General features: G+C 41.1%; 1 protein-coding gene across 2 annotated transcripts; it reads left to right on the top strand.

Annotated features, from left to right (window-relative positions):
- Nucleotides 1–9866: 9866 nt before the first annotated feature.
- Nucleotides 9867–23562, top strand: GMNC (geminin coiled-coil domain containing). Of its 2 annotated transcripts, XM_072618861.1 has the most exons (6): nucleotides 9868–11081; nucleotides 13148–13322; nucleotides 15108–15196; nucleotides 15858–15974; nucleotides 17591–17659; nucleotides 19034–23562. In XM_072618861.1, exons 1-6 carry the CDS (start codon nucleotides 11079–11081, stop codon nucleotides 19685–19687), a joined length of 1107 nt encoding a protein of 368 aa, XP_072474962.1. In that variant the 5' UTR covers nucleotides 9868–11078; the 3' UTR covers nucleotides 19688–23562. The 2 variants fall into 2 exon arrangements, with proteins under 2 accessions (XP_072474963.1, XP_072474962.1); XM_072618862.1 differs by lacking the exon at nucleotides 17591–17659 and having other exon boundaries at nucleotides 9867–11081.
- Nucleotides 23563–24519: the final 957 nt, after the last annotated feature.

The following is a 24519-nucleotide window of genomic DNA, read 5'->3' as shown; positions in this document are numbered from 1 at the left end:
GTGTCTTTAATGGAAGTTGGTCTCACCATTTCATTGATACTAAAGTGAAGACGGATGTCACAGAAAAACACAACAGTGAACGTTAGTAGCTAACTTGCTTGTACATACTTAAGTTTCCCATATGAAAAATTGATAATGGTGTCTCCTCGTGATTAACCAGTCAATTGTCAGGACTGACAAGTCTCAATTCATTGCGAAGGTTGAATTTATTAAGTTGTCACTAAATACTCAATTGGTAGGACTTCATGTGAATATATATGTCTGTATACATACATATAAATATACATACACACACATATATATCCATATACATACACACAAACACACACACAATGCATGTGTGTGTGTGTCTGTGTGTGTGTGACTAGCCTGGAAGTAAACTGAAACAAATACTTGTTCCCTGATCAAATGCTCTCAATTCAATTACACTTTCTGAGTGTATCTTTCAGTGAAGAGTTACTTTCTCTCAGCTACTTTGTTGCAATCAAGATTACAGGATACAGACTGACTTCCTCCTAACTATGAAATCATTAGTTTTTTTTTTTCTTCCTGATTCTGTCCTTCTGTCCTGATTCTGTCCTTCTGTCCTGATTCTTTTTCAGTAAGCAGGGAAATTCAATTCAAGAGGTTTTTTTTCATTTAATATTTTATTTTTCCTAATTTCTTTTTTTTCAATGTGTGAATTTGTTTTATTTGACTATACTTACATGGAAGATTTTTCTTTTCTTTTCTTTCTTTCTTTTTAAAATTTATTTATTTAACTTTTAACATTCATTTTCACAAAATTTTGCGTTCCCAAATTTTCTCCCCATTTGTCCCCTCCCCCCACCCCAAAACACCGAGCATTCTGATTGCCCCTGTCACCAATCTGCTCTCTCTTCTATCATCCCTCCCTTCCCTTGTCCCCATCTTCTCTTTTGTGCTGTAGGGCCAGACAACTTTCTATATTCCATTACCTGTATTTCTTATCTCCTAGTGGCAAGAACAGTACTCGACAGTTGTTCCTAAAACTTTGAGTTCCAACTTCTCTTCATCCCTCCCTCCCCACCCCTTCCCTTTGGAAGGCAAGCAATTCAACATAGGCCAAATCTGTGTAGTTTTGCAAATGACTTCCATAATGGTCGTGTTGTGTGAGACTAACTATATTTCCCTCCATCCTATCCTGCCCCCCCCATTGCTTCTGTTCTCTTTTGGATCCTGTCCCTCCCCAAGAGTGATGACTTCAAATTGCTCCCTCCTCCCATTACCCTCCCTTCCATCATCCCCCCCCCCACCCTGCTTATCCCCTTCTCCCACACTTTCCTGTATTGTAAGATAGGTTTTTATACCAAAATGAGTGTGCATTTTATTCCTTCCTTTAGTGGAATGTGATGGGAGTAAACTTCATGTTTTTCTCTCACCTCACCTCTTTTTCCCTCCACTAAAAAGTCTTTTGCTTGCCTCTTTTATGAGAAATAATTTGCCCCATTCCATTTCTCCCTGTTTCCTCCCAATATATTTCTCTCTCACTGCTTAATTTCATTTTTTAAGATATGATCTCATCCTATTCAATTCACTCTGTTCTCTCTCTCTCTCTCTCTCTCTCTCTCTCTCTCTCTGTGTGTGTGTGTGTGTGTGTGTGTGTGTGTGATCCCACCAACTACCCAGATACTGAAAAGTTTCAAGAGTTACAAATATTGTCTTTCCATGTGGGAATGTAAACAGTTCAACTTTAGTAAGTCTCTTATGACTTCTCTTTGCTGTTTACCTTTTCATGCTTGTCTTCATTCTTGTGTTTGAAAGTCAAATTTTCTCTTCAGCTATGGTCTTTTCATCAAGAATGCTTGAAAGTCCTCGATTTCATTGAAAGACCATTTTTTCTCCTGAAGTATTATACTCAGTTTTGCTGGGTAGGTGATTCTTGGTTTTAGTCCTAGTTCCTTTGACTTCTATAATATCCTATTCCATGCCCTTCGATCCCTTAATGTAGAAGCTGCTAGATCTTGTGTTATCTTGATTGTATTTCCACAATACTTGAATTGTTTCTTTCTAGCTACTTGCAATATTTTCTCCTTGACCAGGGAACTCTGGAATTTGGCCACAATGTTCCTAGGAGTTTCTCTTTTTGGATCTCTTTCAGGTGGTGATCAGTGGATTCTTTCAATACTTATTTTGCCCTCTGGTTCTAGAATCTCAGGGCAGTTTTCCTTGATAATTTCATGAAAGATGATGTCTAGGCTCTTTTTTTGATCATGGCTTTTAGGCAGTCCCATAATTTTTAAATTGTCTCTCCTGGATCCATTTTCCAGGTCAGTTGTTTTTCCAATAAGATATTTGTTTCTCAGGTCTCTCTGGAACAGAAATCTTCTCCGTTGTATTGTTCTGTGGCTTCTGCTGCTCCAGAATTTGTTGGGAGTTCTTCTTTACAGGTATTTTATGGAATGTGGGTTTGGAGCTAGCATATGTGTGTCTTTCTACTCTGCCATTTCTACTCCCCTAATTTCTTGAAAAAAAAAACCTATTTTAACATTTCTGGGGAGTTGCTTCTAAATTATTACTCTTCCTACCCTCTCATTGAAAAGGAAAATAATTTGACATGGGTTATACATGTGCAGTCATGCAAAATATATTTCCATATTAGTCATGCTGTGAAGGAAAACACAGAATAATAAAAAAGAAAGAAAGAAAAAAAAGAAAATGTATGTTTTAATATGCATTGAGACACCATCAATTCTTTTGCTGAAGGTGAAGGGAATTTTTCATGTCATTCAAAATTGCCTTGGATCATTGCATACTAAGAAAAGCTAAGTCATTCGCAATTGATCATCATATAATAATGTTACTGTATACTATGTTTTCCTGGTTCTGTTCATTTCCCTTTGCATTGTTCATATTAATCATTTTGGTTTTCTGAGAACATCTTGCTCATCATTTGTTATAGGAAGTAGTATTCCACCAAAACTATGTGCAACAGCTTTTTCAGTCCTTCCCTGATTGATGGGCATCCCCTCAGTTTCCAGTTCTTTGCCACCATTAAAATAGTTGCTATAAATATTTGTACATATATGTTCTCTTCCAGTTTTTTTTAAATCTCTGTAATACAGACCTATCGGAAGTATTGTTTGGTTTTATATCCCTTTGGGCATAGTTCCAAATTCTTTCTAGAATTCTTGGGTGAGATCACAACTTCACCAACAATGCATTAGTGTCCCAATTTTCCCACATCTCCTCGAACATTTGTCATTTTCCTTTTATGTCATATTAATGCATCTGATGGATGTGGGGTGGTGTATATGAATTGTTTTAATTTGCATTACTCTAATAAGTAGTGATTTAGAGCATTTCTTTCATATGACTAAAGAGCTTTGATTATGTCATCTGAAAACTGCCTGTTCATAATCTTTGACCATTTATCAATTGAGGAATATCCCTTATTTCTACAAATGTATTCTCTATATATTGGAGTAATAAGATCTTTATCAGAGAAACAAGCTGAAATTTTTTTCTCAGTTATGATTACTATGTGTTCCTCTCCATCCTATTATCCCTATGTTTATCCTAATCTCTCCCTTCTTTCATTCTGTCCATTTTCAAAAATGTTTTTCTTTTGACTTTTACCTTCCTGAATTTGCCCTCCATTCTATCAGTGATCCCCTTCATCCCCTTCCCCTTCTATTTTCCTATAGGGTAAGTAACAACTGAGTGTGTTTGTTAGTGACAGTAAGATTCACATGTTCCAACTTACCTCCTCCATCTTCCTCTCCACTAAAAATCTCTTCTGTACCTCTTTTATATCAGATTATTTACCCCATTATACCTCTCCTTTTCCTGTTCTCCCAGTGCATTCCTCTTTCTCATCCTTTAAATTTCTTTTTATAGATAAACATCCCATCATATGCAACTCGCATGCTTTCTGCCTAGGTATACTCCTTCTAACTGTCCTAATAATGAGAAAGATTTTAGGAGTTACAAATATCATTTTTGCACAGTTTAAACTTATTAAATCTCTTATGATTTCTCTTTCCTGTTTACCTTTTTATGTTTCTCTTGAGTCTTGTATTTGAAAGTCAGGTTTTCTATTCAGCTCTAGTTTTTTCATCAGGAATGCTTGAAAGTCCTCTGTTTCACTGAATATCTATTCCCCCCCCCCCCCCCAAGGATTACATGCAATTTTTCTGGGTAGGTGATTCTTGGTAGTAATCATAGCTCTTTGATATCCTGTGGGATATCATATTTCAAGCCCTCTAATAGTTTTATGTAGAAACTGTTAAATCTTGTGTTATCCTGACTATGACTTCATGATACTTGACTTGTTTCTTTCAGAATGCTTGCAATATTCTCTCCTTTATCTGGGAGACCTGAAATTTGGCTATAATGTTCCTGGAATTTTCATTTTGGGTTCTCTTTCAGGAAGTGACCAGCAGATTCTTTCAATTTCTATTTTACCCTCTGCATCTAGAATGTTGGAACAGTTCTCCCTGGGAATTTCTGGAAAGATATCTGCTTTTCTATTTTTTTGTTTTTATCATGACTTTCAGGTAGTTCAATAACTCTTAAATTCTCTCCTGCATCTATTTCCAGATCAGTTGTTGTTTTTTTCAATGAGATAATTCACATTTTCTTCTATTTTTTCATTCTTTTTCAGTTTGTTGCATTATTTCTTGACGTCTCATACAGTTATTTGCTTTCACTTGCCCAATTCTAATTTTTAAGGAATCATTTTCTTCAGTCAGCTTTTGTACTTTCCTTTCCATTTGGTCAATTCTGCTTTTTAATGAGTTCTTCTCTTCATTGAATTTTGACTTGAAAGTCTAATTCATTGAAAAACAGTACTTCTTAAGTTATTTTGCCCAACATTGGATTTTTATGCCTCTTTTGCCATTTGGTCTATTTTGTTTTGTAATTTGTTATTTTCTTCATTCTTTTGTACTTTCTTTACCAAGCTGTTGACTTTTTTTCATAATATTCTTGCATCACTCTCTTTTTTCTGATTTTTTTTTCCTCTTCCTCTCTTAAATGATTTTTAAAATCCTTTCTGAGCTCTTCCATGGCCTGAAACCAATTCATGTTTTTCTTTGAGACTTTGGGTGTAGCAGTTTTGACTTTGTTGTCTTCTTCTGAGGTTGTATTTTGATCTTCCCTGTCACCATGAGAACTTTCTCTAGTAAGTATCTTTTTTCTGATGTTTGCTCATTTTTCCAGCCTATTTCTTGACTTTCCACTTTATGCTAAAATGGGTTCTGTTTTTGCAGTGTCCCAAACTTCAGGGGTTTTGTGTGTGTGTGTGTGTGTGTGTGTGTATGTGTGTGTGTGTGTGTGTGTGTGTGTGTGTGTGCTGCAAGGTATCTATGGCAGAGTTTCCCAAACTTATTTGACTTACTACTACCTTTAAAAGAGTACTCAGCACCCCCCAAGCTCCTGTCTTTAACCTTTAACATCATTTCCTAATCTTTTGCTTCATTTAAAAATATATTACACACACACACACACACACACATATATGTATTTAAATGACACACCTTAAATTTAATAATTTATTGTATTTTTTCCCGTACTGAAATTTTGATCATGTAACATTATGTAGCCATATTGTATCATTTTGTAAACAAGCCATTACAATGACATATTCTCAACAATGCATACTGGAATTTGAAGCAATGTGAGACACATTTGCTTATAAAGATCTTTCAACCAACTTGACCACTGATTAATTCTAACTTGCATTTCATGTGTTTATTTTCCAGTGCCTGATACAGATGAAATATGTACCAATGCTTTTTTCAAAATTTTCTTCTCTTCTTTCCCTACACTTCTACTGCGCCGTTATTTTTATTCCATACCCCCCAAATGCACTTGAGGCTACTACAGTACTCCCCAGGAGGTGGTATTGACCACTTTAGAAACCTCTGAAAGGGAGAATTGTGTTTGCTACTTTCAGGTCTGTGCTCTTGTCTCTGAGTGACCACAAACATCTTTTCCTGCCCTGCAAATGTGACTAGAATCTCAGCTTCACTGCGGCTGCAAGCTCTGCTGTGTGCTAGTGCTCCCCTTTAATGTGGGACTGAGATCCAGGACTATGACCCAGATCCAAGTATGGACAATGCAACATGGTACCAGCAAGGGAACCCATCCTTCTGACCAGTTGTCTGACCTCCTTACCATCTCCAGGCTTAGAGGTCTGGTAACTGCCACTGCTATCACTGATTCAGTTGCCCCCAAGGTTTACTACTTGCCTGCTAGGGCACAACCTGGTCCGTGCTAAACTGTACTCCACTCTCACCTTGGCTCAACAAACCTTTTCTGCTAGACTTCTAAGTTGTCTTGTGTTGAAAAAAAGTTTCACTCCATCCTTCTGTGGATTCTGCCACTCCAGAATTTGTTTTGAGGTATAATTTAAAGTTTTATAGAGGAGTTTGGGAGAGAGCTCAGGTGATTCCTTGTCTTTTCCATCTTGACTCCACTTCTCACCTCTCCAAACCCCCTGACCCAACCCCCAAACAACAAGCATTTGTGAACCACTTTCTAGATGCAATATTGCATGCTAGAGACAGGGAATATGAAAATGAAAGCAATCAAAGCAAAGCTTTCCATTCTCAATTTAATGTAATTCTACTAGGGGGCAGAGGATTTCTTCAGGAAGGTGTGGATGACATTTGCCAATGTTTCCATTCCACTTTTAGAAATCTGAAGTCCCATCTAGAACAACATCTTATCCTCTAACCCAGAGATTAATACTCAACCCCAGGAAAGGTGGAATATTTTGAAGGGTGCAGAAAATAGGAAAGGAAGGCTGAAAGACCAATTTTTTTTAAAGAAAAAAAAGCAGATGAAATAATGCATTCCTCGTGGGATAGAGAGTATGGTCCTGCAGCTGTGGAGAGAAGACGAAGTGAATGGCTCTCTCCTCTGTAGCACTGAGGCAGGCTAATGGGTGAATAGGAGAAAGCATTCTCCAGGGGAGAAATGAAATCACATTCCATATGCCAGCCAATTTACCAGCCCAGATCCCCTTCGCTCCCAACTAAACGTCTGTGTGTCTACAGATTGTGTCTGTATACAGGTCAAGTTACCACCTATTTTATCTTTGCCCTGCTGGGAGACAGTATCCCGACTCAGCAACTCCTCTGTTATTAGGCCCCTTTTCATACCACCCTCTTAAGCACAATACAAAAGGCAGTTTTGAAATGAACCTTTTGTTCATAGAGGGAGAAGCCATCATATAGTATTCTTAATCAACAAGGAAAACTGTGTTAAGTCTGTCACTATATTTAAAATCTAATATTTTATCACAAAATAGGTATTATAAATATTGGGGGAGAGGGAGGTGGTTCATGAACCATTGATTTTCCTCCAGCACCATTGATGATATCACAAAATTGGGAAGGCTATCTAGAGAGGAGATGTTGATGAATTAAAAGATATGTCTATGCTCTATCACTCCTTTACTTGGTCTTTAGAGTTCTCACTTATGGAGTCATGGTGGGGTAGCTCACTACTTGATTGCTAAATATAGCCATGTTCCATGCGGCCAGCATGCTTATCAGCTCTGAGACATCGTCTAGGGGGAAGAACCTTTATGGAAAATGATTCTTGTGCTTTAACCAGGAGGCAGAAGAGGGACTGGGTTCTATCTTCCCACCACTGGCCAAGGTGTTTTGTAGCAAATGTCTCAAATAGTAGGAGATACCAAATTAAGCAGAAGGAGAAATGTCATTGGCCAGCATATAGATTCCAGGAGGATGGCTTTTAGAAGAAAGAGAAATAAGTAAGTATGGATTCCAGATGGCCATAGACAGTAGAGCTCCAAAGAGTAGTCAAGCCCAAGGAAACCAGTAGAGTGATCATCCCCAAAGACATGTTGTTGTACCCATAGAGTAGAAGTATGATGACAATAGAAAGAAAAGACATCCAGACCCTGAAGTAACAAAGTTTCAAGCTACTTTGGCCATATGTGAGCCTCACTTCCAGTATAACTGATTTGTGCCCCCTCTTCCCTCTTATGTTCTGTGTATTTGTTGGAGAATAACACCATTTCTGGGCAGGAGGGGATTTCTGTTAGCTACTTTTTTTTTTCTATGCCACCTTTAGTAGATGTCTTTGTTTTGAGCTAAATATGTCTACTGTCTGATCAGTCCAGCATACAAATACACATTCAAGTACACTAGTGGGGTCTTCTGAGCTATAGTTTCCAGAGTGCAGACTCTTCCAGAGTATCTTTGGGCCTGTGGGGAGTCACATCACTAGATGACCCAAAGAAGAGGTTCTTTTTAAAGAAATTTCCTTTTCCAGGTGTCAGGGCTATCATGTGTAAAAAGGGGTAGATTAGATCATCTCTGAGGTCCTTTCTAGTTCTAGGTTCATAATTTTATAAATAAATTTTCAATAAATTGCACTCATTTCTGTCCACTGCTTTCTCATCTTACATGACATATTCTTATGCCTGACTTGTCATTCATTGCCACTGATTCCAAACCATTCAGCTTTAATATTATGCTACCTACTATCTTTCTATGCCAGTCCACCTCTGTGCAAGTCACAAGTCACCCTCACTTCCTCCCCCCAAAAGAAAATAGTTCTGTTATGTATTATATAAATGTTAACCATTATCAGTATGAGATTATAGATTTTAAGATGAAAGGGACTACACGGCCTCTGAAGTCCCATTTACCTCAAAATCTATAACCCCATACTAAGAATGGCTAACACGTAATGACAGAGTGTGTCACATTTATCCCCACTTCATAGTTAAGGAAATTGAGGCTTTAAAAGGATAAGTGACTTGCCCAGGGTCACTCAGCTGTCACATGTCCAAGGCAGGATTTGAACTCAAACAGTGGGTCTTCATGACTCAGAGTTTCCCAACCTATCCATGTACAAACTGGCAGCTCTTATCTTTTTTCTTTTTTCAAGGCATCTGAATCCTCCTCACATCTCCCTTCCCAATGAGACTGTTTGATAAAACTATTTTTTCTTCCTTTAATCAGGATTCCCTAAAGAAGAGTAAAGCAGTTTACTGATCCCAATGCAATTTTGCCTTTCCCTTCTGGAATGATGCACATTTCTCTTCTACCATTTTAGATTAAAATCAAACATATTCTCTATCATCCTTCTCCCTATTCCTAACATACAGAAATAATATCTTTAAGACACACCTGGATTTCACTCCTCCCCCTCCCTTGGTACCATGTTATACCTGAAATTCATTTCCCATTTATCAGACGAGTCTAATTGTGAACCCTAAAGACTGAGGAACCAAGAATTGTAGTTGGAAAACACTTCTTCTTGTTATCACAACATTAAGGTTCCCCTCCTCCCCCTGCCCCAACTTGCTGGGGCCAATCAGCCACCTCAGGAGTGGGAGCAGATGCTTGTTAGGGACTGCCTAAGCACTGGGTATCTAGATAATCTGTTTTACTGGGTAAATGAGAAGCAAACATCTCTGTCACCACTCTGGTTACCTACAGCTTGGGTTTTCTCGCTGTGCTGGATGGGGATACCCCTTCCTCCCTCTTACCCCCTTCTCTTTTTCTGTCCTTTCCCTTTACTGCCCTTCAGTCTAGGCAGACCTGGAGAAACCAGACTGAGAAACTGGGGAAAGACACTGCTCCTTGGTTTGTTTATATGTTGTGTGTATACCTAACTTCTTCAGACACTGAATTACCTCCTTTGCATGAATGAATGAATGAATGAATGAATGAATGAATGAGTGAATGAATGACAGACTCATAATTTATTAAGCCAAGTTCAGTGCTAAGGTCTGGAGGCACAAAGGCCAAGTCTCTGTCCTCAAAGAACTTGCTTTAAGGAAGGGAGAAAACTCACCAAAGGGAGTGGTGGCTAAAACGGTTTGGACTAGAATGTTTGGTGCAGGAGTGGGGCCAAGAGTCAGCAGCCTGAACAAAGACAGGGCTGATTGGCTCTTGGTTGGGATTAGGGGGGAAGGGCACCGGAAACCTAGCTCCTAACTGCCAGCTGAGGGTATGGGGTGACTGGGGCGTGAGTAGATTTTGCCCAGAGGACCTGAGAAAAGACCATATGATTTAGTGCTGTGGCAAATGGGAAAGAGAAGAGAGCTACTTTCCCTCCCTTTTCAGGCCTAAACACCTGGTGCTCAGGGAAGTCATAGATGCTGGCTCAAAGGTCGGGTTCCATGCCATAGCTCCCCGGCACAAACTGAACATCAGAGAACCTTTAACATACATAGAGAGCATAAACATGTCTGTCTGAGCCAGTCACTCCTAACTAATGTCGGTGACTTGGCACTTGTGACAGCCACTGCCCGGCCTCAGTTTCCTTTTCTTTTATGGAAGGGGTGGGATTAACGTCTGGCAAGGTCCCTCCCAGATCTAAACTTGAGGAACCTCCAGGCTGCATGGAGCAACAGCCGGTGCTGCTGCTGATCACAGCTGCTCAGCCTACTCCGCGGGGCTGCCTTAGCTTGACCACTCCCTGGCACCCGGCGCCTTCTCCACTTTCCCCGCCACTCTCTTTCCCGCTGCCTCTTCCCTTTCCCTCATCACTGTCCTTAACTGCTCGGTCCCGAGTCTTTCCAGCTATGCTCCTGGGACAATCGCCGCAGCCGCGCCGCTTTTCTAAACTCTTGAGTACGAGACAGACAGCGCTGCACAGTGCGCTCCGTCTATGGGATTCCGGCTCCGCTCGGTTGGTCGCACCCAGAGCTGCGCGCCGACGCCAGGAGCACTGTCACGGCGCAGCTCGGCAGACTGGCTAGGGCGCCCGTTTTGAAATGACTCTGAGCAGCCTTGGTTCCACTGCTGGGCACCCGGAGTCCCGCTGTTGGCCCTGGACTTGGCCCTAGTCCTGCGCTCCGGGACGCTCCCTTCCCCGTCTGCGCGCGGGCCACGGTGACCTTAGAGCAGCCGGCTGCCAGCCTGTGCCCTAGCGTCACAAGTTTGACAGCTTCGCACCAAATCAGATCGCAGCGTTTCCAGAAAGCCCCGAGGCGTCACTGGGAGCTCCTGGGGATTAGAACTCGCCTCCCCAGGCTCGCCCCCTCCCAGTCATTTAAAGCTCCTCGGTGGGGCGGGACTGGGGAAAGGGCGCTCCTGGCTGAGGCTCGGGCGGCCCCAGCCAGCACCATGGTAAGTGGGGAAGGGGAAGGCAGGCGCCTTCGCCCTGGGGCTGGGCAAGAAAGTGGAGCTGTAGATTCCAGGCTTCTTCCAGAGGGGAAGCCAGCTCTCTCTGGCCCCTGCGACTCCGATCAAGTTCTCTCCCGGAGCTCGCTCCCCTACCTTATTTCTGCACCTGCCTCCTTCTGGCTTTCACCAGTTTCCTCTGGGGCTTGCCCTGACCTCCGGCTCGCCGCCCCAGGGCTGCGTTCCGGGTCCCAGAATTTCTTTGCACACTTACCATTCCTCTCACCTTACTCTGCTTGGATTTCGACATCCCAGCAGAGTGAGAGGCTCTGGGTGGACTTTTCTGATTGCTTCAGGTAGTGGTTATATAATGGGGAAGCGCTTCCTGAACCCAGGGAGTAAGCTGGCAGACTCTCTCGAAGGAAAAAAAATACTTCATAAACATGGCTCAAGTTTCTAGGTCTGTGGCATCCCAGCCGGGTGGGCTTCAAAACGGGACCTTTCCGAGCTAGTTGCAGAGAAAATGAACAAGGCTTGACTCTTCTTAATTCCCTGCCTCTCCTTTCCCCTTTGGTTGTATTTTGCCTAAGAAAACTCTATGTGGAGTGATCGAAGATCTTCCCCAGCCCTAACGCTGCGGACACAGTCGACTTCTGGACCATTAGACATTCGCCAATACAAAGAAAATGAGTTACTAATCCATTATGCCCCACAGGCTGCGTGCCTGGTAACCATGCTTTGCCTTGCTCTGTGGATGGCTATACCTGTTTGGGGAGGATGGGGATGGAGGAGGGGGCCTCCTTAGACTACCTGCCTGAAGTACTGAGTGATGGTTGTGCTGCAGGACCGAGACCGAGAGTGAGAGGAATTAGCCCTGGAAGCTTTCCTGTGTCTATTTTACATTCAAATTGAATTGCAGATGTGAGTTGGAGTCGACTGGGACTTAGGAGTAATCATTGATATGCAGCTGAGAGAAGGCATTACCCAAGCTTAAACACTAATTATTATTTTATCTACAACATATATGTATGAATCCAAGTGTGCATGCTTGTGTCAATTGAAAGGTGCGAACCCAGCAACTTCCAGTGGAAGAACTAGGCTTGGAGCCAACTGGTCATTGAGTATGTTAACAGTACTCCTAACTTGGACAAGTGGGACATGAGCTGTCTGCAGGAAAACAAAAAGAAAGCATCTTTTTAAATATATATATATATATCTGTAGTTGGCTTTTTGTGGGGAGTGGGGGAAACTTCTATCTCAGGTTAATCAAGAAATGTTTCATTTTTGGGGGGTCACTGTTTCTGTTGTAGGATCCTCCAACCAAATCAATATAGAAGACCAGAATGAGATGTTGGGGTCTTACTAGCTTAACCATTGCCCCACCTTGTCCTTAATCACCTAGAGTGATGTCTGAGCAATGAGGAGGAGGGGAATAGATCTCAGATTTTGTCTGTTTATAAAGGCAAAACTATATGTTGGATTTGGGAATTTGCTTTGTCAGGTTTCCTTATCTTCCCCCCTCCCATTTTTTGTTTGTTTGTTTGGAAGGAGTGGTGTCATAGACAAGCTTCAGTAAATTCAAGTCAGGTTTTCTGTTGTTCGGGCTTTGCTTTTTGACAGTCATTCAGTGAGAATATTGAGACTGTTAAAATTTTAGGATACTGCTTACTTTCTTATTTGCCCATTAAAGAGCAAGAAGTACGCTAGAAAGGAGGAGAGGGGGATCCCTGGGATGGTTTAGGTGTTCAAAAGGATTGGGTGTTTGATTTTGCTTCCTAGTCAAAACAAGAAGTAAATGTGTGATGTATGCATGCATATATACACATATGTATACATGTACATGTATACATACACACATACATATATGTGTATATATGTATATGGGTATGTTTTGTGTATATATGTATGTACATTGTACTTGAACCACTCACAAATGAAGCACAAGTCAACTTCTCATACCTACACTGTTCTTTTTAAGTGGATCTATTGTCTCCTTCCTCCTCCCACCTTTTCTGTCTTGCTTGGCATCACCCCACATCACTGGACCCCACCCCTTGTGTTGTATTTTACAGAGCACCGGTCTCCCCTGCCAAGATCAGCACTTTGCAGGGGGCCAGAACTATAATTGCCCCCATTCCACCTCAACGTCAGCATCCAGTGTTGACGTTTCCAGGGAAACTTGGGTCTCTTTTTGGGCTGCTGGTCTCCTGGACAACAGAAAGGAGCAACAAGAGCGGCAGTCACAGGGTAAGTCTTGCTCTTCTGCTTTCCCCGGCACTGCCCAGGGAGCTTTCCGGCACCCAGACACACCAATTACACCCAACACTGGGAAGTAAATGTCTGCAAAGGGAGAAGGAGCTCTGGCTAGACAGAAGAGGGAACTGCTAGCTCACAGGCAAAGAAGCCCAAATCATCATGTATCCAGGAACAAAGTGACCTGCTGGTTTTTCTCTGGCAGAGGGAGCCTAGGTCACCTTCTTGTGCAATGACATTTGTTTGGTGGGCCACCACATATGGTTCTGGGAAAGGGAAAAGTATCATTGTATTCACTAGGTGATCTTTGGGTTGCCAGGCATTATGTGCTGTCCAATTTCATTAAGCTCTTTTGGAGTCGAGATGCTCATTGAAGTTCAGCCTTTCATATTAGGGGAGTCCTGTCTGGTTGGTTTGAGAGAAGGAAAGGATGTTCTTGGAGATGCTATCTTCAGAGTCTTGTAAGTGCTAAGTGATCAAACTATATGGCTAAGAGAACACTTCTGCCTTTGGGGAGGGGGCATGTAAGGGAAACATGACCAGGATATGAATTCCATTTCTTACACCCATGATGCCCAATCCCTAATTGTAATCAGTATTCAGTTAGTATTAAATGATCTTCACTAATGATACTGCAAATCTCAGTTTCTAAGAATGGAAGCTGTTAGACAGCACAGTTCTTTCTCGTAGGTAGTATAGAACAGTTAAAAGACACTGAAATTTTAGAGGGGGAGGAAAAAGGTGATTTGGTTTCAGTCTCTAACACCCTATCCATTAATATCAGATTAAAGGAAGCAATTGAGGCCCCAAATCCCCAACTCCTCCCCGCCCACTCTTTAAAATGACCACACTTTAATACAATTCGTGCTTTAGAAAGAAGAACTATCCATTTGGAAGGAAGGTAAAAGAGGGGCATTGCATGCATATGACCATGGAGTCATATCATAGGCATTATTTGTGGTGGTCTCCTGTGAAAGTTTCCTTTGCTTCTTCTAATGTAATTAAAACTTGTTTGGCAGACAAGAAAAAGGGAGCAGAGATGATATAAGTCCAGCACAATGCCACTTTGATGGTAGGATGCAAAACCCCGGGAACGGTGCTTAGACAAAGATGACCTAAACTCTCTACAATGCATCTACCACCATGTCGCTAGCTGGCCGATACAGCATCTGTCCAAATATATCTAAAAGGGAGGTGGGGGTTCCTTGAAGAAATAATTCCATTACCAACAGAGATTGACTCCAGAACTTCTTTGTTGTTTTGTGGTCCCAAGGTGCCAAAGAAAGGTAGGATTGGGCAATGTTCTCAATGGAAAATTACACACAAAAATACACATATATGCATATAAACATATGTGTGTATATGCACGTGTGGTGTTTATACATATTGTATTATATATACACACATGTACATAGTACAATATATCACATTAATATATGCTAATAAAAACTATAAATGCTTACTACATTCATTCTTTTGAGAGTATATATATGTGCATGTATACTTATGTAATATTTTGGTAATACTTGATAAAATTAATATGTGCACAGTCACCAATTCACCTCAATGGCCACCAGATGCCAAATTCTATAGATATTATTTCTTCATGGACTCAGCTATCTGAAAATGGTAGATGGTGATTCAGAGATTTTTCCCTACAATCTCCTTGGCTGGAGTAATTAAGATGCTGGCATATTCTCTGGTATATTTCCAAAGCCCTCAGAAAAACTCTCTCACATGGACAGGGGCAACACAATGTGTCTTTCTATCTTCCCCCAGAACAATGCAATGATTGGGATTTCTTGGTCCAAGAGGATTATGCTGGGTCAGGGAATCAGCTGTCTTCACAACTCTACAGAAACAAACAGGTAACCAGGGATGACTGGGATAGAGCAGCCACCTAATTCCTTATGGAGGGGGACAACTTCTCATGGCTACCCCACCTTCACTTCATCTTCCCATTCAAGAGATAGCTTTCAGTATGGGATTCCAAGAATAAGCAAAAATGCAAGAAAGTCCAATGGATAAGAGAAGTTGAGGCAATCTTCTCAATGTAGCCTTCCTGTCTTGGAGGTTTTCTTGTTTGTTTGCAGAGGACTTCAAATCCAAATCCCATAAGACAGATCAGACTGAATCTAGCCCCTTGGTGAACTGTAGAGAGCCAGGTCCCAGGAGAGCATTTTCTCTGAGTATCCTTCTCTCTGTTGGAGCAGCTGGGGTGGGGGTGGGTGGTCTCTGCTTTCCTGCACACATGCATGTAGGAGTTATTCACTCAGAGTGGTCATTTGGAGAATGTCCCAATCTTGTCAAATAGTTTGCAAAGAACAGGCAAAGTTGACAGCTGAAAACTGAACAGTCAGATGGGGGATGGGAAGGACACACTGAATGCAAGACTAGAGTTTCCCGAGATTGTCTTCATAAAGCAAACAAAGGCAGAATGGAGGCTAAGCAGGCCCATGAGCCAATTGATAAAGTTACAAAGTCAATACTGGATAGCAGCTTTCACCACTGTGGGCATCTCCTCCCTAGCTCCAAGATACCCTGCTGCAGAAGGAGGAAGAACTTGCTAGGTTACATGAAGAGAACAGCAACCTCAGACAATACCTGAATGCGGCTCTGGTGAAATGTCTTGAGCAGAGAGCCAAGGTATGAGACGTTTTCATTGTCAAGCCAGAAGGGCTTTGGGGGTCAGGGAAGGGCTGGACAGTGTTCTCAGTTCCTGGAAGAAATACACGATGCTGAAAAGGTGCTTTTGGTAAGATAATTTTAATACCTTGATCTTATGTATTAAGTGCCTACTGTATGCCAGGTACTGAGCTTGGTGTTGGAGATTCAGACAAAAGTGAAATGATTCCTGCTCTCAGAGTGTGTGTGCATGCACACACACACACACACACACACACACACACACACACTTAATACATTGTAATTTGAGGCAGGAGAGCAGTAGCATTGAGGAAGGCAGCACTTGAGTGGAGTTTGGAAGGAAACTGGTGATAGGCTGGGCATAAGTGTGACATGAGTACATCGCAGGAAGGAAAGTCCTTTCATAGATAGTCCCATGATGTCTTCTATGTCTGAGAATTCATTAGGAGCTAGATTTTTCCCTGTTTTATAAATGTGGAGGTTGAAGATCTAAGGACTGGTGACACACTCAGGGTTATAAAGGTTAGCCAGCCTCACAGTAAGCAGAGTCATTACCATGATTCTGGGATTTGGACACAGTTAGTTCTTTGTAGGGGTTTGGGGAGAAAAAAAGTCTGAAGTTACTTCTGAGGAAGCTACTAAAGTGTCCACCATCAATGCTACAGCCAAGATCAGGGTGTCTTACATGGCTCCCATCATCAATTCTGGAGCTACTACATGGATAGGCCTCTGAAAGTAATCCCAATGAAAGAGCCCCTTGATTTAATGGTAGCATTCAGATACAGAAGGTTACAAGGGGAAGATATGTCACCCTAACTCCTGGATATTATTAGCATGTTGGGCAAAGGCTGGACATCTCCATTCTAGTTAGAGATTTGTATGTAAATTCAGTGTTTGAGACTGTTAAATTTAAAACAAGCTCTCTCCAGCTCCCCATTTCTGTCCTTTGGCCATGTTTTTGTACATGTTCTAGCATGATTATCATTATTCACATCATTAATCAATCTAAGCTGGCTCTGAAGTGTTTGTACACCTGGAGGAAAGGGAGTTGCTCTCATGTAGAATTAGTCAGAAGTGACTTATGTCCAAACTCACATGTCAAAAAAGATGCAGAATAATTCTCTGGTGGCTCAATGACCTTCTCTATGAGGGAACTGCCCTGTCAGTGCAGAGAGAAACCCATCTCATCCATATCTCCCCCCACCCCCATACCACTACACCTTCCAAAGATCCCAAAGGGGTTCTTCCAATATCCTGGGATGCTATCCCACTTCTGGATAGCTTGACACTAAGTGGACAACATTAAAACCCAAAGGAATAGCCCATTGGGTACCATTCCTTCTCCTTTGCTCTTCCCTTCTTTTCCTAAAACACTGTGAAAGGGGTACTGATTTTAAGCCAATTTCTATCAAGAAAAGATTACAGAATTTTGTTTGTACGCACCCAGTGAGTCTTAGACAGAGAAAGGTCCTTTTCATGGGTAGAGATAGAGTCCCATTCTCGGTCACTTCTCTCAAAATGTGGACTTCTCTTTTCCAAGGGCAAATGACCAGTTCCAAGGTTTGCTCAAGTTTTTCCTTTTGTTTGTTTGTTTTTTCTCTTATTTTGGTTTGTAGAGTCAAAAAGGATTTGGTTGTAATGCTGGAAGAGAACACTGGGGCTATCTTCGGAGATCACCCATATGGGTCTGTACTTTTCTCTTAGGTGACATCTTAGTCTGAATAAACATCCTAGGTTGTGTTGCAAAGGCAGCTTCAGAACAGGAAAGGGCAAGGTCAAAGAAAGAGGGTAATGGCAAATGAAGGAAGAAAGGTATGGAGAGAAGTGAACAAAATGAAACAAAATTCAAGGGCAAGAATTCTTAAACTTCCCTTGCAGCATCATCTCCTTTGGCAGTCTTAGGAAGCCTGTGCATCCCTTCCCAGAATCATGTTTTTAAATGCATAGAACAAAATATATAGATTTACAAAGGAAACTTATTATGCTGAAATACAATGATCAAAAATGAATTTTTTCTTAAAATTCACCAGCGTCAGATTAAGAACTCCTGTCCTATGCTGACCAGAAAGGAGTTGGGTGAAGGGAAGCATCTGTCAGGGTTGCCTATTTTGCCTTTGACTCCAAGGGCTCAGGCATGAGCCACAGGCAGCAAAGACTTCCTTCTTATCTCCTCCTTTTATCCCACTTCCTTTTCTGGGTTTCCAAAGCATAAAGTGATAGAGACTGGTCAGATAACAAGGTTGTCAATTCATCCAGTATATTGTGGTCAATTTCATTGTCAGTTTGCAGTCCTGGCTTCTTGCCAAAGTTCAGATTTATCTGGGATTTAATGTCTGATGTTAAATAGGGTGTGTCATCACTCTAGGCTTAGCATTTTTGAGCATTATGAAGGAAATTCCAAAATGCACTTTGGAAATCACTACTTGCTGCCCCTTGCCCCATCTTATTTTTAACAGCTCTTGTGGATTGTTTTCCTTTCTTTGTTACTTTATTTGTTAATTTGCTGAGAGACACAGAATACAAATTGATGTTAAATGATGCAGTTCAAGCCATCTAATAGCTGAAGACTCTGTTTTCCTGCATTGTCACATAGCTCCCTGAGTGGTTTTGATAGGTCATAGGACCATCAATTTCAAACTGGAAAGAACTGTGGGGGTCATCTGTTCCAAGCCAGGTGAGGAAACTGAGGCTGAAAGAGATGGCTAGTCACACTGGCAACAAAAGACAAGACTGGGTTTTGAACCTAGATTCGCAAACTCCAAATCAAGCAGCCTTTCCATTCTTTTCATGATGTTCCAACTTCCTTGAGTAGAGCCATCCAGAAAGCAGCCAGATAGAGCCTTTCCCCCAGAGCTGTAGGAATGAATAGCTGACAAGCTACAATTAGTGTTTAGCCAAAGAAATCAGTGGTACTGAGCTTCTGCATGCTGTGTGTGAGCATCAGGCACCTCTGATATTTAAAATCTCTTAACTGACTGAAAAGGACCAATAAGGACTTTTTGGAGGGTTCCTCAATTTTCTTATCTCTTCCCAAGTTCATCAAATTTTGTCTCCTCTAGAAATTGCTGATGCAAAACGGACCCACCCAAATCTATGGATGTACAGAAAATGGGAAGAGGAAACCAAAGGAGGGAAGGTACCCTACTATGGACATCCCCCATCCCAAGAGTGCCAAGAGAAACCTCTTTAGTGAGTTTGCTGCCTGTGAGGGTCAGCCAAATCCTCCTGTGGACTCATGGGTTCTGAAAACCCTTGGATTAAAAGACATCGACACCATTGATGATAGTGTGCCAGCTAACTACAGTGCCGTGCTCTCTCAGCCTGAAAGGAACACATTCCCACAGTTTCCTGGTGAGGAGGCCAGTTATGAACATGGTGGCATTATGGGTCTGCCCATTCCTTATGAGAATGCTCAGGTGGCCGCCTTGCACAACACAGGCAGTCAGCAGGAGGAGGACTTGGCCTTTTTCTCTGGGGTACCCAACCAACCAGGTGCTTTACAGAGCATGTCTAACCTTTCCCCCAACCCTTTCCCCCCTTTCACCTCTTCTGGCTATACTCCTGATGTCTCACCCAACAAAACAGATGTGGCCTTTTCCACGTCCCTGACACCCCACTGCCATGTGAAAACCCATTCCTTTCAGCAGGGACAAGCCTTTGTCCGGCGAGATGAAGGAGGTTGGAAGTTTACTTGGGTTCCTAAACAGTCTTAGGAAATCCCTACACTACTCCAACTAGTGAACACTGCCACAAACCTGCTGGGTGTTTACGGAGATCCTTCTCGCACTGGACCCTCACCTTTTGGGACTGGAAGTAATGTCTGAAGTCTTTCCTCCTCCCTTCCACCTTTTCTACTTTGCTCCTTCTCCCTCTCAGGCTTTAGGCTATTACTTTTCAGAACACACTGAGTAACATATCTGTTACTTTTTCACATGCTCCTTGGTTTGTTTACATAGAGACTCGCATGGTCCACTTCCTCCCTTAGACCCTGGACTTGAAAAGGTATTTTCTTTCTAGTTGTCCATAGGTTGAAAACCTATACACTGCTCCCATTATAACCAGTCTGACGACTTCTTCCCTTTAGTTAAGCAGTTTGCACATTTGTGGTTTCCACTTTTGTTCTGAGCCCTGTTTTGTTCCCTAAGCTGACTGTCAGAAGGTGTTCAAGTATGTGGAATGTGTTTCAAGGTCATTTATCTACCATCACCCCCAGCCTAGGCCCAAGACCATGAACAAGCAGTGTGCATGAAGGCGGTGCTGAGGGGGACTGCTGGCTACTGGGGAGGCCTCTTTGTCTGAAACACCCAGGACAGTCCATCAGCCACACCATGGACAGCAGCCACCCTGACCTCCCACCCACAGGGAAGGTGATTTGATCTGCAAGCATCAGTTTGTCAGCTTCTTAGAGAACCCCAGCATTTGGCCTCTCAACAGCAAAACTCAAGGGAGAGGCTTTTCATGGGTCACTGGGCATCCCTCTTCCTGCATTTCCCATTCAAGCTCAACTGTCCTGCTCCACTCCCAAGGAATGCATGACTCTGATGACCTCTGGGCAGCCCTTGTCTTTCGGCAGATTTTAGTTCCAGAGACGCTGCACTGAAAAACAGAAAGTCTTTAGATATGATGAAACACACTCTTGCCTTTTAATCTCATGTTAGAAATGTGTCTCATGAAATAAACTGAAAGATAATGCAGTCTTCTCATCCTCACTACAGCCTACTTTCCAAGCTCGTTGAACCCATCTTCCTACTCTGGGCTGAAGGCTGAATAATTAAACATCCAGAGAATATAGTTCTTTAGGATTACACTGGACATATGCACATATAGGCTTTAAATTAAAAATCTATAATCCTGATGCTTTTCCTTCTTTCCTCAAACAAAAATGGTACTCATTCACAATAACTTTCAGGTTTTCTCCTCCCCCTCTCAAATATACTTTTCAGAACAGGCTAGGCTTGTAGAGGAAATGGTAGTGAAAGCCTGGGGCCTAAATCTTTAGAGTTGCTTGAATCATTTAGCTTTCTAGTGGCCATTGATTTTCTCACCTGTGAAATATGTAAGGCAATGAATGGCCTCACTGAAAAATGTGAGGAGGATCCTGAGCAATTACAAGGTTAACAAGCCACAAATAAGCTTCATTCACAATTTCAATTCTATCATATTGAGAGTTCTCAGAAAATTCAAGATACCATAATCTATATCAATCTTTGCATCAACCCAGACAAATCCCAAGCATACTTGCATTTTTATGTATTTCCATGAAGTTTCCATGAAGATGAGAGAGAGAAAGAGAGCGAGAGAGACAGAGAGAGAGACAGAGAGAGGTCTTCTTAGTAAATAACTTTTGAAAGAGAAATTTATGGAGACAAAGGGAGGAAACAAAGCTGAAATGGATGGGGGAGAGGAAAATTCTGGTGAGTGACTGTAAATTTTCTCTATAATCTTAAAAATAAGTGAAGCATCAAATTCATAATAATAAATGAGTGTTCAGTATGTGTCTACTGCCTTGATGTTGAAAGAAGAAAACTGAGTTACACTCTATGCAGTGGAAAAAATGATTTCTAACTTTTGAAATGACTGAAAATGAAATTAGAAATAGCTTTTCCCCCCTCAGAGAGAAGGAACTATATTAGCACTTTTTAAAGAAAAGCAAATTTCTCTACTATGAGAGTTCTAAGCTGAGACCTATAGGGTGGGGCCAAGTAAAGAAGGACTTTTATTTTCAAGAGTCAACTAGTAGGGACAATATTTTCTGACTTGTATGTGGAAAAAGGATTGATGAATTCCATTTCTTTTCTACTGTAAATTCTAAAAAGAAATTTCTAAATGACAAGACATTTGAACTCTAGCATTTTTACCTGGGACAAGTTGTAGTTCACAGGCTTCATGATCCCAGATGTGAATAAAGTGGTCCCTGCCTCCAAAGGTGAGCCCATCATCACCTTGTGTGGCTCTTCGCTACGTTCTCCACAAGTGAGCCACTGAATGGGGTGGGGGGCCTTCTTCCAGAACCATTAGTATTGCCTGTGTATTAAGGAAGTACAAAGATCGTGCCTTGTTTGTTCCCAGGTAGAGCCAGACCAACGTTGTGACCTTTATTTCCAGGCATGTTTTACTACAATAGTAAAATGATTATTTGGAATGGTCTGGGATGGCTCTTTCATATGCTCTGTTATATTTTATAAGCACTAATTTTCTTTTTTTGATTTGAATATCAATTAAATCAATTCAATTATTTGTTTTCAAGTGTGATGTATGAATATTTATTTTTCTAGATTATTATTTTAAGCATGTGGAATATATACGTGTGTACATATACATATGTGTGTATACATGTGTGTATATATACATATGTATGCATATATATGTCTTTCACTTTATCATGTATTATTATTTCCTGTGGATTCCAAATAAGAAATTCTCTAAAAACCTGAGAGTGCCATTTGGGTAGAAGGCCATGCTCTCTAATTTCTGTAATTAAAGATCCAACCCAATTTCTTAATTGTAGAATCATTTCCTTGCCCTCTGTCCCAGTTGAAACATGACTTGTATCCTCTCTTTCCCATTATTTCTTATGTCAGTAGTCAGTTGGAGGGGAAAAAAAGCAATTGTTCCAACAGCCTTCAACACATCCTGCCACCTATCTTGTCCTTTTTTTTGGGGGGGGGGGGGCATTGTGTATATGTCTATAAGATGAGGGGGGAGGGTATACTAGATTCTGAAAGGCCTGGCCTGGTCTAATGTCTATGAGAATGATGCTAAAATTGGATAGGTGAGAATTAGTCCTGAGGTTGAAGCTGGAGGAGGTGAATATTTTTGAATATGACAAAAAGTTTGAGTATGCAACCCAATGCAGATGATTTTTAAACTTAATAGAAGTTTAAAAAATTGTTTTAATCAACCAAACTATGAAATGAGTAAGATAATTGTCATACGTCTTAGAGACAAATATATTTTTACGGCAAATGTTTAGATTCCTTAGGATTTCTGTCTGAAAGAAGAACCATTTTCTCCAATCCTCTCATTGTACTTATAAAGAAACAAAAAAAGAGAGAGACCTCTTCTGAGAAGGGAAGTGCTGTTCACTCCCCCAGATAATAAGTGATAAGACTGAGGCTCAAACCTGGGTCCTCACTTTTGAAAATCTAGTGTTCTTCCCGTGAACCAAGGTTCGGATCAGGACCCTGTCAGCTCCGATATGTGACAATTAATAGTTTCCTGTAATTTTGAGACAAGTCTACATTTATTCCTCTCCACCAAGAGAATCAGAGATCATGACTCAGCGTTTTCATGACCAATTCTAATGAAAGGTAACTGACACTGTAATACCATCTACTGTAAGTTATGTAAATATTCATCTTAACATTTTATTCATTTTGAGGCCTATGGGAATTTTTTTTCCTTATGCAGCCATACCACAGTCATGAAAATATAAATTCTCATATTTGATATTCTTAAAATGTGAAATACAAGCTTAATTTAACTCTTTTTGTATGATTTTGACTTGTGTGTGATATTAAACATTTCTAATTATATGGGAGTCAATTGTGTACTATGTTATGGCTAATAAAAACAGAAGTAACTCCGACTGATGTGAGACCATTTATTAAAAGAAAGTTTTATTGATTTCTTTTACATGACAAACATTTCCAGATTAGTCTGCGAGAGGTCTTTGGCAATACAGCGAAACAATCAAATCAAACAAATAATACTTTATTTAAAAGGGCATCTTTCCATATCTGTGGCATCCCCTTCTATTTTTATAGAAACAAAAAACCTATTTTCTCTCCCTCTCACTGTGTTGGGGGAAGGAGAAGAAAAGAAAATTCTTTCTAGCAAATATGTTCAGTCCTCCAAAATAAATTCCCTAAGTGATTGCATAGAGAAACATATGTGTCTCTTTCTACATGACAAATACATGTCCTCTATCAGGAAGTGAGTGGCATGTTTCATCAGTGATCCTCCAGAATCACCCATAGTGACAGCATTGATCACAATCTGTCTAGCTTTGTCGATTACCTTTAAAAACACAACAAAAAGTTATTATTTTATGACTTGTTCTGGTTCTGTTTATTCCATTTATCATCTGTTTATGCAAGTCATCAGAATCATTTCTATTTTCCTCCAATATTGGTCTTTTAATATAGATTATCATTCAGGTTCGGCTCATTTCGCTCCATATGCTGCACTTTTGAAATCATCTTTTACCTTATATAACTCAAGATTTTTTCAAAGAAATTCTTACTTGATAAGGAATAATGCTAACATACAAGCTTAATTCTCCAAAGTGTGAACAGCCTAATCCTCCTTACCTCCTAGACTACCTCAGTCTCTAGGGAAGGGAAGGAGACTAGGTTCATAGCTTAGATCAGTTACTTTAGAACAGAGTTCCAGCTACAAATCTAAATCTCCCATGGACTTGAGTCCCAAGTACCATGGTTTCATAGGGCTCCTAGATTGGTTGGCTCCACAATCCCAACTACAGTTCTGGCCCTAAGGTCACCAAGACGTGAACTCCCATCTATGAGGTTCACTTCTGTCACCT

The sequence above is a fragment of the Notamacropus eugenii genome, chromosome 6 (genome assembly GCF_028372415.1).
Source record: "Notamacropus eugenii isolate mMacEug1 chromosome 6, mMacEug1.pri_v2, whole genome shotgun sequence".
NCBI lineage: Eukaryota > Metazoa > Chordata > Mammalia > Diprotodontia > Macropodidae > Notamacropus > Notamacropus eugenii.
This window is presented reverse-complemented; position numbering and strand designations above follow the sequence as displayed.

Excerpts from the sequence above, each read along its gene's own strand:
- GMNC (XM_072618861.1), top strand. Across the intron at positions 15,197-15,857 it reads AACTCTACAGAAACAAACAG|CTCCAAGATACCCTGCTGCA; the intron begins GTAACCAGGGAT and ends TCTCCTCCCTAG. Across the intron at positions 15,975-17,590 it reads GTCTTGAGCAGAGAGCCAAG|AGTCAAAAAGGATTTGGTTG; the intron begins GTATGAGACGTT and ends TTTGGTTTGTAG.